Genomic DNA, 17,175 nt, shown 5'->3' on the forward strand with positions numbered 1-17,175 from the left:
GGACTCGGCGGCCACGCGCTCCCTCCCCCGCGGCCCGCGCACCTGTCCTGGGCGTGGCCCCGAAGCCCCGCCCCGCGACCCCGCCCCGGCCGCGCCTCGCGCTGGTTGGCCCAGGCCGAGCGCTATGCTAATGAGCCAGCCCTCCCGCCACCTGCCTGCCGCGCCGCCCGCGTCGGGGACCCGCGTCCGCAGGGGACCATGCCGCGCTCCTTCCTGGTGAGAACGCACTCCAGCCACAGGGCTCCCAAGTACAGGCAGCCGGACTCGCGCAGAGGTAGGGGCTGCCGGGCCCTCGGACTTGTCCCGGTGGGAGGCAGAGCGGCAGCGAGACCCCGGGTGCGAGGGTGGCCTGCGGGCGCCTGTCCGCTTCGGGGACCTCGGCCCCGCGTCCGGTGAACAGGCGCGGACTCTCCCCACCGAGAAGTTTCAAGGCTCGCGGTCACTGTGGGGCTCTCCGCCTGGGGCCTGGTGAGCCCATCGCAGCTAAGGGAGCCCCGGAGCCATCTTCCCTGGGGCGGGAGGCTTGGGTGGTGGGTGATGGGGTCCCGGGGATTGGTGGGGAGAGAGACTGGGAGAACTTGGGGATGCTGTCCGAGTGCTCCCCCAGAGCATCCAGAGGAGCCCAGAAGAGGGACCCATGGGCTCTGTGTGCCTAAGCCCAGCTGCTGCGGCGTTCCTCCCCGCGGTCCAGTGCTTCCTCACGCCTCTCCGGGGGTCACCTCCCCCCCGGCCTCCCTTCACCCCCGTGACAGCTCCTCAGAGCTAGCTGTGGGGGGCACTTTGGGGCTGCAGCCCTTCCCCCAACCCCAAGGGTGGCTCAGTGGGGAGACGCACGTCCGGGACCCAGGACTGTCTATGTATCCCCAGTCCCTGCTAGGCATAGGGACACAAGAAGGTCCCGGGACAAAGGTCTCCCTAGAGTGGTCAGAGCCCTTCCCCACAGCTCAGCTGCTTCTTGGGGGGTGAAGCCCCCCTCCCCTAGGGAAACTGCTTGGTGATCCAGACAAAGAGGGGAGGAGGGACACTGTGGAGGCCGCCGCGTGGATCCGTCCTGGGGCCCACTGCGGCCGGGGTGCCTCCTAGGACTGGGCTCCTGAACTCTGCGTTTTGAAATCAGTTTAATGAGTCACCACCCGTGGTTTTCATAAAATGAAAGAGAACAGAAACCCTCAGAGTGCAGGGCTCAGGGGAGGGAAACCTGCGCTTCAGATATATGTGTGTCTATGCTGAGAAATGGAATGGACACGGGCCCTAGTAGTTGTCTAGAGCCCGGCCTTAGCACGCACCTGGCTCTACCCTTTGTGCAGACCGTGCAGACCAGGGCAGCCAGGGACAAAAGTCACACTCAGCCACCTCCCATCCTCCTCCCTCCTCCTGTCACCCCCCTGCCTGCGGAGAGTTGGTGACCGCTGGGAGCCTCCTCCCGCTAGGATGTTGTCTGGGGCCCCTCACTCTCTGGTTTTAAGTAAGTGCCTTTTCAGGCCTCCCCCAGAGAACGTCCAAAACCAGAAGGAACTTAAAAGTCTCTTCTCCCAGGAATTTGAGTCCCAGGACCGGTAAGAACATCCAGCAGCCCCAGGAAGTACGGAAGGCATGTAAAGGACCAGCAGAGGCATGGGGCAGGGCCACTAACACGGCTGCCTCTCTCCCCTGCCTTCCCCCTGCAGCCCCCAAAACAGGGTTTGGCTCTGAGATACCTGGGGCCAGGGTGGTGGCTGCGTCCCTGAGACAGGAAAGGTGCCGCTTTTCCCCAGTAGAAAGGCCCCTCGTGGTGCTTCTGTGGCGTCTCAGGCTCTCTGGCATCCCAGGGCTGTCTTCCCAGAACTTCCTTGCCTTTGTCTCTTAGCTTGCCATTGCTACTCTCTCTGGAGGACAGAAATTGGGTGTGCTATTTTATAATTGGAGGATTGGGGTGAAGTCAGGGCAGAGTGGAGGATGGGAACCTTCCTTAAAGGTCCTCATTTCTCTACCTCCTCACTGACACTTGCAACTGTTGTTTTTTTAAGATTTTATTTATTTGACAGAGAGAGAGATCATAAGTACGCAGAGAGGCAGGCAGAGAGAGGGGGGAAAGCAGGCTCCCTGCTGAGCAGAGAGCCCGATGCGGAACTCGATCCCAGGACCCTGAGGTCATGACCTGAGCTGAAGGCAGAGGCTTAACCCACTGAGCCACCCAGGCGCCCCGCAATTGGCTGTTTTTAAATTCTAGCCATCCTAGTGGGCATGACATGTTATCTGGTTGTGGCTTTAATTTGCATTTCCTTGCTGGCTAGTGGGGGCAAGCACCTCTTCCTGGGCTTGTGAGCCATTTGTATCTCTCTCGCTTTTTTTTTTTTTTTAAGTAAGCTCCACGCCCAGCATGGGGCTTGAACTCACAACCCTGAGGTTAAGAGTCACATGACCTACAAACTGAGCCAGCCAGGCACCCTGCCATCCGTATATCTTGTTTGGAGAAACATTTATGCAGATCCTTTACCCGTTTTAAAATTCTATCATTTGTCTCTCATTGCTGCGTGGCAAGAGCTCGTTGTATATTCCGGATACTAGTGACTTACCAGGTGTGTGATCTCAAGTACTTTCTCCCCATCCGTGGGCCGCCTTTCTCCACCCAAAGCCTTGGCATGAAGGGAGAAACCAGGCCAGGAATTCATTCCATCACATCTGGGGCACGAAGTGGGTCAGGGGCTGTGTGGAGATTGGGTTTGGGGGAAATGCGGGATGTAACTAGCCACTCACCTGTCGACACGGGGGGCTTCCGCTGCTCCCATCTGGTCGAGAGTGGGGGTGCCGGCCCCCAAGTTTGGGCGCGGCAGCCTGGGGACCAGCTGCCCCTGGAGGCTGTGGCGGTACCACCGAGCAGCTGTCGACCCGGCAGCGTTGGTGGGAGGCTGTGCGCACCTCCGTCGCCATGGGTGAGGGGTGATCGGGGGTGACTGGAGGCTAATTAGTTGTTTTATACATTGTAGCCGACGGCCAAGTGTTGCTCTGAATCAGCGCCGTGTGGGAGCCTGGCGCCGCGGCTCTGAGCTGGCCCCGGGGTGGAACGGGGGTCAGGGAGGCCTGCCCTGCCTGGGTCACGGGGGAACCTCCCTCGGCCCCACGGGGGCTCTTCTGGGAGCCAGTTGGGCACTTCTCTTCCTCTGTTTTTAGAGCACTGAGATCTGTCCCGTAGACCCCGTGGTCACGTCCTGAGCTGACACCCCGCCTCGTCAGTCCTTTCCCTGCGAACTGAACGGCGATGACCTAGAGGAGGCCTGGGGTCGGACCAAGCAGGGCAAGTCTGAGGACAGGGTGTGGGGGCTCATGTTCACCTGTACCTTCTCTCTCCGTCCTCCCTTCCAGAAGTCAATGGTGCCCGTTCTGCCTGCAGGGGCCTGGTGGTGCCCGTCCTCCTCCCAGATAAGTCGGCCTCTCCCACACCTGCTGCCCCTCCCGGGCCCTGGGAGCGCAACTCTGTCATCGCCCGCGTCTCCCTGCCCCTTCCCCGCCACGAGGAAGCGCGGGGGGCCCCCGGGCCAGACCCCCTGCACGTCGGCCCGGTGCACCTTTGGGCCAGCCGGGCCCCCAGCGTACCCCTCAAAGACAGCCTGAACCAGCTCAACCTGCCCCCGCTGCTGCTGCTGCCCACACGGTGGCCCCCGGTCCCGGGCCCCGCCGGGGACCCCGCCGCAGATGGCCGGCTGGGTGCGGCCCGGGCCCCCGGCGGCTTCCAGTGCGTGCACTGCGGCAAGCCCTACCACACGCCGGCGGGGCTGGCCCGGCACCGGGAGCTGCACTGCCAGCCGCGGGCACGCCGCTGCTTCTCCTGCAGACACTGCGACAAGGAGTACGGCAGCTTGGGCGCCCTCAAGATGCACCTGCGCACCCACACGCTGCCCTGCCCCTGCGCCGTCTGCGGCAAGGCCTTCTCCCGGCCCTGGCTGCTGCAGGGCCACATGCGCACCCACACAGGTGGGTTGGTGGGAGGCCCCGGGGGGCAGGGTTCGGGCCTGGCCCCAGACGGGACCGGAGGGCCCGAACAAGTGGGCCGACACGGCCGGGCTCCCTCCAGAGGCTCCGGGGAGGGTCCTTCCTGCCTCCTCTCGCGCCGGGGAGGCCCGGGTGACCCTCCACAGTGGCCATGTCCCTCGCCCCTGCCCCCGTCCTCATGTGCCCTCTCCCCTCCGCGTATTTGCGTCCATATTTGCCTCTGTCGTGAGGACACCAGGATGGGGGCCAGGGTCCATACACCCAGGGTGGCCCCACCCTAACCTGGTCACATCTGCAGGGCCCGGGTTCCAGGTCAGGTCACGTCCACAGGCAGTGGAGGTTATGACACAAAGACACCTGTTTGGGGACACACAATTCACCCCACAACACCTGGCGAAGCACAGGATGCCCCCAGCTTCTGTGGGTCTGACTTGTCACCTCCCGCGGCCTTCCGGAACTCTGGAGCGGGAGGAGCGGGGGACGGAGAAAGGCGGGTGGCAAGCACGGGGGACACAGACTGCCTGAAGGGTACAGACAGCTGGGGCTTGATGAGGGCCGGGGAGCAAACCCATCCCAGGGGAGAGGAGGCCCGAACACAGGAAGGGAGAGGAGGGCAGCTGCGGACAGACAGACAGACAGAGACAGACGAGCCGACGAAAGAGAGGGGCATGTGCCCAGACCTGAGGGCCAGAGGCCTCAGCACTTCGACTCCGAGGGCAGGAGTTAGGACCACACCGCACCCAGGCCCACCAGGAGAGGGAGAGGGCGGCACAGACAGAAGGCCCGGAACAAGACTTGCGGGCCAGGGCCCAGCTGCCACGCGTGCCTCCCGTCCCCGGAGCCTCCCTGCCCGAGTCTCTGTGATTAGGACTCTTGGGAGTCCCAGCCGGGCAGAGGCTCGAAAGAAGGGTCTCGCAGGAGCCGCTGTCTGAGCTGAAATTCCATTTGGTTTTCCTCAGCTGCCCCCGCAGAGACGTCCCTGGGTGCCCAGCCCACACTCTCAGGCACTCCGTGCTCTGGGTCTGGGAGCCCAGAGTGTGGGAGGCCCCGCAGGAGACGGACCGGGCTGGAGGGTGTCCGGGCTTTGAGCGGCAGGGAGAGATGCTCGGGGCCGTGGGGACGGCAGCCTGGGGCCTCTCGGGCCTCCGCAGGGCGGAGAGCTGGGAGTCACTGCACAGGGGCAGAGGACAGATGAGCCCCAGTGGTCATCTTACACTTGTTAGGCTGTGCCGGGGGCCCAGCTCCCAACGGAAGGACTTTGTGCAAATCCCCAGGCGCCCTGATTGGAGGTGCTCTGGAGGACACAAGGTTCCTAAGACGCTCCTAAATGCCCGTGTCCCCTGCGGGGGCCGGGCTCCGTCCTTCCAGCCCGCCTTCACGGCCGATCCGGGAGCGGCGCCGCTTGCCACCCCGTCCTCCCGCGGCAGGAACGGCGGCCAGAAGGCCCCCGGATGTGACCGTCCATCCTGTTCCCAAGCGGCTCTGACCTTGACTATGTATGTGGGCCTGTTGGTCCTAGGGTTTCCTCCTGGAGCCGGGCTGAGGCCCCTCCATGACTGCTGGGGAAGGACGCTGAAGGAAGAGAATGCATTAGAACGGGCACGGACATCTGGAGAAGATGGAGGGCCTTATTCACTTATTTTTTATTTTAAAGATTTTACTTATTTATTGGGGGGCGCAGGGGGAGAGGGAGAAGCTCAAGCCGACTCCCCGCTGAGCGAAGCCTGAGCTGGGGCTCCACCCCACAACCCTGGGACCATGACCTGGGCTGGAACCCAGAGGCAGGTGCTCACCAGGGGAGCACCCAGGCACCCCGGGGCTTGTCCGTTTGTAAACACGACCCACGAACGCGGGGCCAGCTCCCATGACCAGGCAGAGGGACCCTGACCCACGCTCCCCTTCCTCCGCCAGGTGAGAAGCCCTACACCTGTCCTCACTGTAGCAGGGCCTTCGCCGACCGCTCCAACCTCCGTGCCCACCTGCAGACACACTCCGACACCAAGAAGTACCAATGTAAGAACTGTGCCAAGACCTTCTCTCGCATGTCGCTCCTGGCGCGGCACCAGGAGTCCGGCTGCTGCCCTGGCCCCTGAGGAGGGGGGCTCGGTGCAGGCAGGAGGGACAGGACGTCACCCCAGGAGCGGACGGCGGACCTGCCGTGCTGCCCTGCCCCACAGTCGCCCGTGGGGTGTTTCTCCTCTCTGCCTGCCGCCGCCCACCCCATCCCGAACCCGAGAAGCCTGGAGGGCTGTTAGGGTGAGTGACCGAAGACGGTGACCGAGGACTGTCCTGTGTTTGACTTGCTCTGGTTTCTGCTTCTGTTCTCCCAGAGTTAAAGGCCGGTGGGGGACAGCTGCCAGCGTGGCCCGCGCCTGCCATTCCTCTGGCCTTCGTGGGGAGAGCCGCCTCAGGGCTCCCCGCCGCCGGCTGCTGGTCTGGACTCCGGGCTCGGCTGCGTCCCGTCAGGGGTGCACGCACCCCGCCCCCGCCCACCTGCCCAGGCAGCCCCAGCCAGAGCGAGGGCCCCAGCACAACCACAGGGCAGACGACGACCACGTGTCCTCTGAGGCTCTGAGTCAACGGCGGAGGCTGAGCCTGGAGCCGTCCTCGGGGGCTGCAGGAGGGCGACGTGGCCCTCTGGCCACAGAGTGGGGGAGGACGGCGAGGGCGTGGAGCCGTGAGACGGAGGGATGCAGGGCAGGACTGGTGGGAGGCAGCGGTGCGAGCACGAGCTGGAGGCACCGTCTTCGGAAGAAAGAGACCAGAAATGGGGACAGCACTAGACAGGAGGGAGAGCAGCCATGGGGCGTGGACGTGCTGGGGACAGGGTGTGAGCAGGGCCGGGGAAATCAAGGCCCAGGGAAGAGGCAGCCGTGGGCTGCACGTGCCCGCCCTGGCAGGGTGCTCGGAAGGCCGTCCAGTCTGGGTCTGCACCGTCTCTGCGGAGACCACCACAGCACCCAGGGACTGTGTCCGTGGCCGCCCGTGGCACCGTCACCTCCCCTCTGCCTGCCCTTCCTGAGGCTGCAGGCATCCACCAGCTGAGAGAGGGGCAGACCTTGACGCTGCCCAAGACAGGCCTCTCGGACAGACTCGGAGGCCAACAGGAGGCCCCGGCCTCCAGCCCCCACGGGGCAGCCTCGTCCCACCTCCAGCCGCCGGGCGGTCACCTGCTGGACTGGCCCTCCCTCCCGCCAGCACATCTTGGCCGCTCCGGCTGGCCCCGGGAGGGCGGCCTGCGTCTCACGGGGACTGATTGAGTTCTTGACGCCCGGAGGGGACACCTGCTCCTCTCTGCGGGAGGGCTGGCCAGCTGTCCGCAACGCCACTTCTGGCCCAGGCGGAGGGACAAAGTCAGGCACCTTGGTCCTCGCCGCGAAGGGGGCCGTAGGGCAAGCGGCAGAGGCCCCGTCTCGGCCCCAGGCCCTGTGGCCCTGCTGAGGAACCAGGCCCGCCCTGGCCACACGGCTCCTGCAGATCCCGCTGGAGGCTCCTCTGGGGCCGCTTTGATGACGGCCCTTGGAGGAGCCTTGGGGACACCCCGGAGGAAACTTGACCATGATCTTGGGCTTCTCCTTGACGAAACTGGCCACCCAGGAACCCGCGGCTGCAGCAAGTACCGGACCGTATCAGCAGGTTGAAGGAAGACCCTCTCTGGGAAAGCCTCGCTCACACTCACACTCCCGGGCCGCACCGCTGCCTTCCCTCCGCAGGGATCAGCCGTGCCCCGAGGGGCAGATGGCTTAGCTATTATATCCGCGTCCTGGGGCTGCGTAACCAAGTTCCCCACACTGGGTGGCTTGAACCACAGAGGTCCACTCCCCCACAGTCTGGAGGCCGCACGTCTGAGACCCAGGTGCCAGCAGGGCTGGTTCCTCCTGGGGCCCCTCTCTTGGCCCCTGCTGGCTCTCCGGCACCTTCCACGTCCTCAGCTGGAGGACCCGTCACCCATCTCTGCCTCCGCCTCACGCGGCGTCTTCCTGACTGAGCGTCGTCTCTGTGTCCAAACCCCCCTTTTCCTGCGGACACCCGGCGTACTGGGTTAGGACCCCCTGATGACGTCATCTGAACTGGATCAACTCCAAAGACCCTGGTTCCAAACGGGGCAACATTCTGAGGGCCTGGGGGTCAGGATTTCAACACCATCCACCCCAACAGCTGACATGAGCAGAGTCTGCCAAGAGACGCCTGGGGTCAGCCTCTCTTCCTCAGTCCACAAAGGTTTGGCGGGTGGGCGCAGTCGATTTAACTGACGGATTTACTGCGAACACCTCCCGTGCCCGTCCCCACCGCCTGTCCGTCGTCCCGAGCAGGGACGACGCTCGCAGGGCGGCCCTCCCTCCCAGCAGTCTCCCAGAGCGCCGGCTCCTCTGCTGAGAGGGTCAAGCCAGCGATCGGCCTGTGTCCCGCCCTCTCACAGGAGGCCTTTTGTTGTTGTTGTTTAATAGCATCCAGATGCCTGAAGGAAGCTATACTGTAGCTTGTGTCTATTTCTGGGTCCCGATGTCTAAAGGAGGTGGTGCACCTGTTGGATATGAAGGCAGGGAATTTCGCGGCTCTAAAATAGAGTCGAATGCTTGCCCTTCTGTACCGGCCCATGGAAAATGCTCCTGCATTTATATCTGGACTGGCAGAGGGCAGGGCGGTGGAGGCTGGCCTGGCAGACAGGGTGAGGAAAGGCCCGAGCGCCTGCCGGGAAGCCAGCGGAGGATGAATGGGGGAGACGGCCCACCGGGAGTGCGTCGGCTGCGGTCAGATCACGGGGGGCCACGCAGCCCGGCCCGAGCGGCTGGCAGCTCCCCCTGCCCCGTGCCCCCTGCCTTTCCTTGTCACTTTGGTTGTCAGAATTCACCTGGGACGCCCATTACAAAGTTGGCTTTCTGGAGCCCCCATCCCGACACCTACAGAGTGGGAAGCAGGAAGGGGGTCCAGGCCTCGTTCGCGTCTGTCCTGGGGGTGTGGGCGCGGCTGGGCTTTCTGCGGGAGCTGCTCTTTGGGTCCCTCCACCCAAAGGCTTCCTTTTCCTGCCCAGACTTTGCTGAACACATGTCCCCTCTTCACCCTAAAGAAGGCCTTTGGGTCCCCTCCCTCCAAGGCAAGAGCCAGTGCGGGGGGCGGGGCAGAGGCCCTGTGGCCGCAGAGCTGGGAGCCGGTGCTGTGGCCGCAGCCCGTCCGGCAACGCTCCCCTGGTTCCATCCAGCAGAACACGGAAGGCTAAGAGATCAGGGAGATTCTGGACAAGAGGAAAACCATGTAACAAGCCCTCCAAGCTTGGGGCCCCCATCTTTCAGCAAGAGAGGAGTCCCTGGATGGCGGTGTGAGGGCGACGGACAGGGTCAGCACAGATACCCGGCCAGGAAAACCACTGTTCTTGGACTCAGGCGCCAGCGCCCGGCCTCCGCGGGCTCAGGTCCCGGAAACAGGTGCGAGAGGGACACCCAGTCTCTCCGCGGCCCGGTCCCCTGCTGCACGCCCATCCAGGGAGCCACTCTGCTCACGCTGCAGACACACTAGGGCTATGCCTTCCCTTCTGAAGTCCAGAGGGTTCCATAAATATCATTTTGGCCTGGAATATTCGGGGGGGTTCTCTACAAGTTTGAAAATAGCCTGCTTGTTACTATCTATACTCAGAGAACCCACTCCTGGCCTCCACTTGGGGGCTAAGTATAGCTCGCTGGCAAGGTTCAATGGAACAAAAGTTTCCAGACCTCTGTCACGTGCGCACGGCATGACATTCCAGGGAGGACGCCGCCAAGATTCAGAGGGGCTCCGAGGAGGCCGGGACAGCTGGGCGCCCCCGAGCGGGAGAGTCTGTGGGACTCACTGGCAATCAGGGTGTCCTGGCTCGGTCCCCGAGTGAGGAGTTCTGATCCTAGCTGAGTCAATCCCACTGTAAGGCCCTGGCTTATGCTTCTGTAAAAAAGGAAATCATGCTAAACTCGATTTCAGAATTCAGGGGAGGACCAAATACATTTAATAGCGGAAAAAAAAAAAAAAAACAAATAAAGAAGAAAGAAAAAAGACACTCAGGATTCCTCCAATAAAACCGAACAGCTAACTTCAGAGAAACCCTTACCTCCTCTTACAGTCCGCACACACCTCCCGGCTGGCGAGTCCTGGCTCCCGCTCTCCCCTCTGCACTGCTGGGAGCGTCCTCAGGGCCCTGCACACACGGGGCAGGGGTTCAAGGTCACAGCGGTGCCAAGGGGGCTGCTGAGGGGCAGAGGGTCGGGGCCCGTCTCAGCAGCTGGGCACGTACATCCCTGGTACGTGCAAAAGTTCGGGGCTGCGTCCCCCATCGTCCGTCTGTGCTGCGCCCCCAACCCCCAGGCCGGCCCGAGGGCACCGGCCACCCCTGCCAACAGTCTCCCCGCACCTCTGTCCCTCAGGGCCTCTTCTGTTTTCCGGCGAAGATCCGCCCTCACTGGTCCTTCAGGAGGACGTGTAATCACTCGGCTCGTGTGGCTTCAGACACCAGTCCCCTTCCCTCCGCTGGGAGCAGGCCTGGGCTCCAGACAGTGACATAGCGACCTCGGAAACGAGAGTGTATTAGGAAGGTCCTGGAGCAACAGGGGACTGAAACCCGCATGTTCACCTCGGGAACGCAAGTGTTCTGAATCGGCCAAAAAGAGGCTGGGTTAGGGACAGTCGGAGCCCTGATCCCGCGCCAGCCCCTCCACAGAGCGTGAGATGCGGTGCGGCCGCTGTCCCTGTGGCTCTGGTGACCTTGGTGGCGGCTGTGTCTGCCCCCCTCACAGAACCCAGCCCGCGATGCTGTAACACTCACGAACGGTCTGCACGCCTCCGTGGCGGCTGCGAGGGAGAGCCTCACCGTGAGCGCACACGCCGATGGCGCGGGAGCTGCGGGGGGGGCTCGGCGCTGGCTTCTCCACACGGGCCTGCCAGCTCGCTGCCCCAGGGCCCTGGCACCTCCCCACCACGCACTCGTGGAAATCAGACGCAGCCTAAGGACGTCCTGAGTTGTACTCAACCTCAACCCTGGGTGCCGGCCTCTGTCCTGTTCCGAATGAAGACATGGGAGGCGTGCGGAGCCCGTCACCGGGGCACACAGGTTGTCTCTGAGGAGGGCACGTGCCACAGGGACGCAGGCCTGTGCGCCTTGCAGGCATCTTGTCAGGAACGAACTGAGGGAGCCTGTCCCTTCCAGGAGAACGAACAGGACTTCTTGCCCATGACACCTACACGTTTAAGAGAAAATGACCGTTTCGGAAGCTTTCTATCTCTTGGCAGCTTTCATGCAAAGCCTTTTCTGATGAGAAAATGATTTTTTTTTAAAGCTTCATTTCTTTTCGGTGTACCAGAATTCACTGTTCACGCACCACACCCAGTGCGCCAGGCGATCCGTGCCCTCCACAGTACCCACCACCAGGCTCCCCAGCCTCCCACCCCCGAAAATGATTTTTTTTTAATTATAAAGTTAAACATCAATATATGGACGCTCCGGATAAAAGAATGAACCACTGTTTTCCCAACGACCGATGCGGACACTGCGACACCCCGCCCAGGCCGGAGACCCCAAGGACGGGGCAGATCTCCGAGGGCCGGAGCGCGGGAGGCGGTCACCGAGAGGTCAGATGCCCTGTCACAGCTCACCGGGAGGCAGCGTCACCCCAACAAGCCGCAGGCATCTGGGGGAGCTGGAGTGCGTTTCTGTCCCGTCGGTGGGGTCGGGCAGACGGGACAGTCCGGCCGCTCCAGCCAGGACTCCGGACACCCAGATTCGCAACAATGCCAAACCACACCACTGTCCTGAAACCGCTCTGGGAAGCAGTTCCCGTTCGCACGGTGTGTCCGCACGTGGTGGGCTTCGTCCCGAGGATTCCGAACGAGCGCAGTGCGCAGCTCCTAACAGCTCTCGGGTGCTGAGCCCGGGCCGTGGACGCACTCCGACGGCTGGAGAACTGCGCGCCCACGTGCGCTCCCAGGGCGGGAGCAGGAGCCTGTGGCCGTGCACGGACGCCGGGGCTGGGAGAGAAGCTCGCACCGGGCACGGCGAGACGCGAGACACGCCCGTCGCTGCTCCAGGGGCGGCCTCCTGCTTCCCGGGCCCTGCACGCACCCAGAGGCGCCAGGCTCATCCTCTCTGTCCTCCCGCCACCGCCTCAGCTCAAGCCCTGCGCTCCCAGCCTGACCAGCGAGAGCGCCTCCTGGGCCCTGTTCCCACCTTCCACCCACACCTGCCTCCCCCGCGCCCAGCGCAGCGCCCTGGCAACCTCACGTCCAAGACCACGACCCGTGGCGTCCTGTGGAAGGCCACCTTCACCCTAAACCCTCCACGTGCCGCGCCTGTGTCTCATCGGACAGGTGCTCGGCAAACCCAAGGGAATGAACGGAAGGGCACCTGGCTGGCCCAGGTCGTGATCCCAGCGTCCTGGGATGAGTCCCGCGTCGGGCTCCCTGGTCAGCGGGGAGCCTGCCTCTGCCGCTCCCCACACTTACGCTCGCTCTCAAATAAAATCTTTAAAAAAGGGGGGGGAATAAAGGAACAGGCGGGGGGCAGGGCAAGGCTCCGTCTAAACCTTTATTTTTTATTTCTTTATTCTTTATTTCTGTTTTCTCCAGTCCATTTGCGGGACTAATCTCGTAGCTGTGGCCTTTCCTCATCCTTAGAAAGGAAGCTGCCGGCCGCGGCACCAGCGTGGGGACCACCGTCAGGCCCGGTGGCGGGCGCCAGCAAGAGGGCGGCGGTGGAGACCATCCCCACTGTCAGCGGCGTGGGCAGGGGGACGCCGGCCGGCTCCAGCCGCCGAGGCTTCTGGCCGGGTGCACGCGCGGAGCGAGGACACACGAGCTCACTTCGGAGAAGCGGAGGGCGCAGACGTGGCCGTGTCACTCACTCACTGATCTAAACACCTGACGCTGTTTCTTCTGGAAGGAGCCAACACCGACCTGCGCTCTTCTGGGGCCGGTAACAGCCAGTACCGACTGTGGACCCCCACGGACAGGATCCGGCAGACCCTGCCCGCCAGAGAGGTCACGCGGTGCGTGGGTGGCGGCTGCACTTACAGCTCCGCACTCTGGCTTCAGAGCCTGTGATCTCGGCTGCTAAACCACGTTGCCGCCCAACGAGACACTCTGAGCTCTTCTCTTGCAAATCAGAGACCAGAAACGGGGGAGATCAGGAGGCAGAAGTTCTAGAAACGGCAGGCCCGGGTGTGCAGAGATGGCTGGAGGGTGGCCGGGCACGTGCGGAAGGGGAGCTGCCCTGGGGCCTGGAGGAAAACCCCTCGCTGACGGGTCTGGGGCTTGAGCGTGGGAAGTGGGGTTCTCTTAACACCTGCCCAGGGGAAGACAAAGGGCCATAAGCAGCGGGGGGGGGGGGGGGGGGGGCGGCCTCACCGGAAAACCGCGTAAGGACAGCAGGATGCTCAAAATTTCACCGAGCTGACCAGGCCTTTTTTTTTGTTTTAAGATTTTATTTATTTATTAGACAGAGACACAGCGAAGGCGGGAACACAAGCAGGGGGAGTGGGGGGGGGGGGGGGGAACAGCCTCCCCGCGGAGCAGGGAGCCCAATGCAGGGCTCGATCCCAGGACCCTGAAACCACGACCTGAGCCGAAGGCAGAGGCTTCATGACTGGGCCCCCCAGGCACCTCTGACCAGGCTTTGAGAAACAGGACAGAAACGCCAGGAAGACCAAAGAGGGTGGCTGAAGGATAGTGGCCGGGATTCCAGGAGTCCGAGGGCAGATTCAGGAAGGATTTCCCCGAGCCGGGTCTGGCGCCGCCACTCACAGGGCCTGGGGACCACACAGGTAGCAGCTGACCCGCCCACCACCGCCCCCGGCACCCAGCAGGTGCCCGATATCTGGCCTCCACACTCTGGGCCTCCCGGCTCGGGTCCTGGCTCACAGCGAGACCGTAAACTGTTCCTGCCAGAACATGAACCTTTCAGGAAAAGACAGCAGCAAGGCACCAGCGCCTCCCAAGACCAGCCGGACGCCTGGAGCAGGTGTGCGCGGGGCCAGGTGGGCGGCCCCGGCCGCCGTCAGGGAAGTACACACAGACCGGCCTGCAGAACGCCCTCTTTCCCCGCGTCTGGGGACGACAACGCATCCTAACTCCGGGCCGCCGGGGCCGCCCTGACACCCTCCACAGGTGGGGCTGAGCGCTCCGAGACTCTCTCCCTGTCCTGGGGCTGCCGGTCCCAGACAAAGGTGTGGGCAGGCCGGTCCCTCTCTGTGTGGCCGGCGGACGGGCATCTTCTCCCTGCGTCCGCGTGTGGGCCTCCCTCGGTGCGTGCCCGTGTCTGATCTCCTCGTGTCCCCCAAGCCCTGGGATCCGGGTCCACCCTACTGACCTCACCGTAACTTAATCAGCTCTTGAAAGATGCTCTCCCCAAACACAGTCACATCCTGAGGTCCGGGGGTCAAGACGTCTGCACATACACTTGCAGAGAGGGCAACGCAGCCCGAGCTCCCTTTCAAACCACGCGTCTTCTACCGACGGGGAAACGCCCACGTGCCCCCAGCCACCGGTGCGCCACGAGCAGCCCTCCCCAAGTCAGACTCCAGGGCTCTGAGGTGGGCGCTGTCCCCACCCCCGTGTAGGGGTGGGTGGCAGAAGAGGCGGACTGGACTACACGGGACCTGGACTGGACTGCTCGGAGGCTCCCGGCCGCAACACACGGGACCTGGACTGGAACCAGGCAGCCTCCCCCAGACCCCAAAATCCTCAGGCCCCGCCCCTGCTGGAAAGCAGCCCTGCAGGGACCCGAGGGCCTCAGGTCAGGCAAGAGCCTTGCTCTCTCCCACGTGAGGACCGGGAGCTGCCTGGGCTCGGCTCAGGGACCCACGCGTCCCTGCTCCTTGTCCCCAGGCCCTGCACACGTGCCTCACGATGCATCTCACGCATCCCCCAGACTAAGCCCGAAGCATAAATAAAACACGGACTAAAACCTGCACACAGGGGCACCTGGAACATCCACCTTCGGCTCCCAGGTCCGAGGTCCTGGGATGGAGCCCTGCGTCAGGCTCCTGCTCAGCGGGAAGCCTGCTTCCTCCCTCCACCCGTCGCTCCTTCCACTTAATCTCTCCATCTCGCTCTCTCTCAAATAAAATCTGAAAGTACAAACCCGTACACGAAGTCCTGTCTTGTTTTCTGCTGGTGGAGGGGAGCAGCGAGCACCTGCTTGGTGCCCGGCACAGCCCCCCTCAGCGGCCCCGAGGAACAGGGCTCGGGAGGAAACGCGAGCCCCCAGCGGCCAGAGGGCAAGCAGAGACGCAAACCTGACGCCTCTGCCTGCGTCACGGTGGACAGGAGCACTATGAGCGCAGTCCCCCAGTTTTGAGAAAAATGCCAACGGTCTCAAGAGGGCCGAGCCCGGACCGTGCAGACAGAGAGGGAGAGGCTCAGGACACAGACGCCAGTCCTCCCGAGCCTTTCTGCCGGTGGGACAGACCCTGGTGTGGATGCGGCGTGGAGGGCCCCGTGCTCAAGGGGCTGCTCTGCTGGGCTCGTGTCCAACTCTTCCGCTTTTCGGACAGGGACCCGCACTCTCGGCTTACAGAGCCTTAGTGGCACGGCCGGTCCGTATCTGACAGGTGAAGAGGACACGGATGACTGGATGCCTCCGACGGAGGGAGCCCAGAGCTCCCCGTTGCCTCACTGACACGCCCCCTGCCCCCCACCACGGCACACCACGCTGCCTTCGCCGCATCGGACTCTGGGTTTTCGCCTGGTTCAACGAGCTCACCTGGGTTCAGCTGTCGAAGGGCAGATATTTCCGACGCAGGCCACCGAAGACCGTGGGACCCTGGCACGACCGGCACAGTGGCTGTCTTCTGACGCTGAGAACCCACTGAGCTCCGTCGGTCTAAGCCAGTCACCAGACCCCTCAGTGCAAACCCCCCACCCGGCAGCTCACACACAGGAAATCGGGGCGTCACTAGGCAGCCCCAATGAGTAGCGACTGGCCTACGGCCACATGCACAGACGCGAGGTGTGGGGGCTGATGGGTGAGGACACCCGCGCGCAGCTGTGAAGCCCCGGTCTGCCCCAATGCACAGACACACCTAGCCAGTCTCCTCCTGCCCGCGTCTGTCTCCCCACCTCAGCCCCTCTCCCGGCAACCGCGCAGCTGCCTTCTGTCACACTACAGGCTGCTGGTACTTTCTCCAGTTCTTAGCAGTGGGATCTGCCGTGACTGTTTGCACATCTCGTCTCCTCAGTCCCAACCCCAAGGCCTCAACACACGTTTTCTTCCCAGACTTCTCGAGGCCTGAGATTCCCTTTGCTGACCCTCCAATGCTGGTCCAGAACTTTCACTGTGGACCGCCGTGGTCTGCATTTTAAGAGACGACAGATGACACACACCGCGTCTACAGACAGAGGCGGCAGCGGACTGTCATCGTCTCGACGGCAAATGACACGGACCGTCCCGGTCCACAGACTACAGGGAACATGGACCATCACAGACTAGACAACGGACGACACAGGACATTGCGGACTGCAGACAACGGGCGACAGGGGCCGCTCTGGTCTACCAATGACAGACGACACAGACCGTCCCGTCTACAGGGACGTGGACCGGCACGGACTGGAGACGACGGATGACAAGGACTGTCCCGGACTATAGATGATCCGGACCATCACAGACTAGAGAAGACAGACGACACGGGCCGTCCCGGTCTGGAGAAGACAGACGACACGGGCCGTCCTGGTCTGGAGATGACAGACAACAAGACCATCAGGGTGGACAGACAGCAGACGCGCAGACCACCACAGCTGCAGATGACAGATGTCGCCGTCTAGGCTGCAGCAGACAGTGGAGGTCACTGACTACTGTGACAACCATTCGGGGTCTCCCTGCTCCAGCTCACCCCTGCGACCAATGAGCTTTGCTTAACATACAGTTAAAATCGTGTCATTCCCCAGACTGAAAGCCAGACCTTTCTTGCGGTCTGTGGGGCCTGAGCATTCCCAGCACCTCCGGCAACACGCCACCGTCTCTGCTGTGTCCTGCTCGCTCCAGCATTCATCTCACCTCTGCAGGGAGGCTGTGACCCTCCCGAGGACAGGACTCCCCCGGCCTCACCTGGCCCCGTGCGCTGCTGGAGGGTCCCTAGAAAGGCTTCACGAATGAACAGAGAGGCGCGCATGTGAACTCCAGCAGAGCTGAGAAGAGTCACAGGCTTCACGGCCTGCGTTCTGTGACGATGAGAAAGTCACACAGCCGCTTCCTGC

At 63.1% G+C, this 17,175-nt stretch overlaps 1 protein-coding gene across 1 annotated transcript; it reads left to right on the forward strand.

The window, feature by feature from the left end:
- The first annotated feature begins 198 nt into the window (after window positions 1-198).
- On the forward strand, window positions 199-6,104 carry SNAI3 (snail family transcriptional repressor 3). Its single transcript, XM_045988624.1, has 3 exons — window positions 199-274; window positions 3,343-3,951; window positions 5,881-6,104. Exons 1-3 carry the CDS (start codon window positions 199-201, stop codon window positions 6,060-6,062), a joined length of 867 nt encoding a protein of 288 aa, XP_045844580.1. The 3' UTR covers window positions 6,063-6,104.
- The last annotated feature ends 11,071 nt before the right edge of the window (window positions 6,105-17,175 follow it).

The sequence above is a fragment of the Meles meles genome, chromosome 19, assembly GCF_922984935.1.
Source record: "Meles meles chromosome 19, mMelMel3.1 paternal haplotype, whole genome shotgun sequence".
In the NCBI taxonomy this organism is placed as follows: Eukaryota; Metazoa; Chordata; class Mammalia; order Carnivora; family Mustelidae; genus Meles; species Meles meles.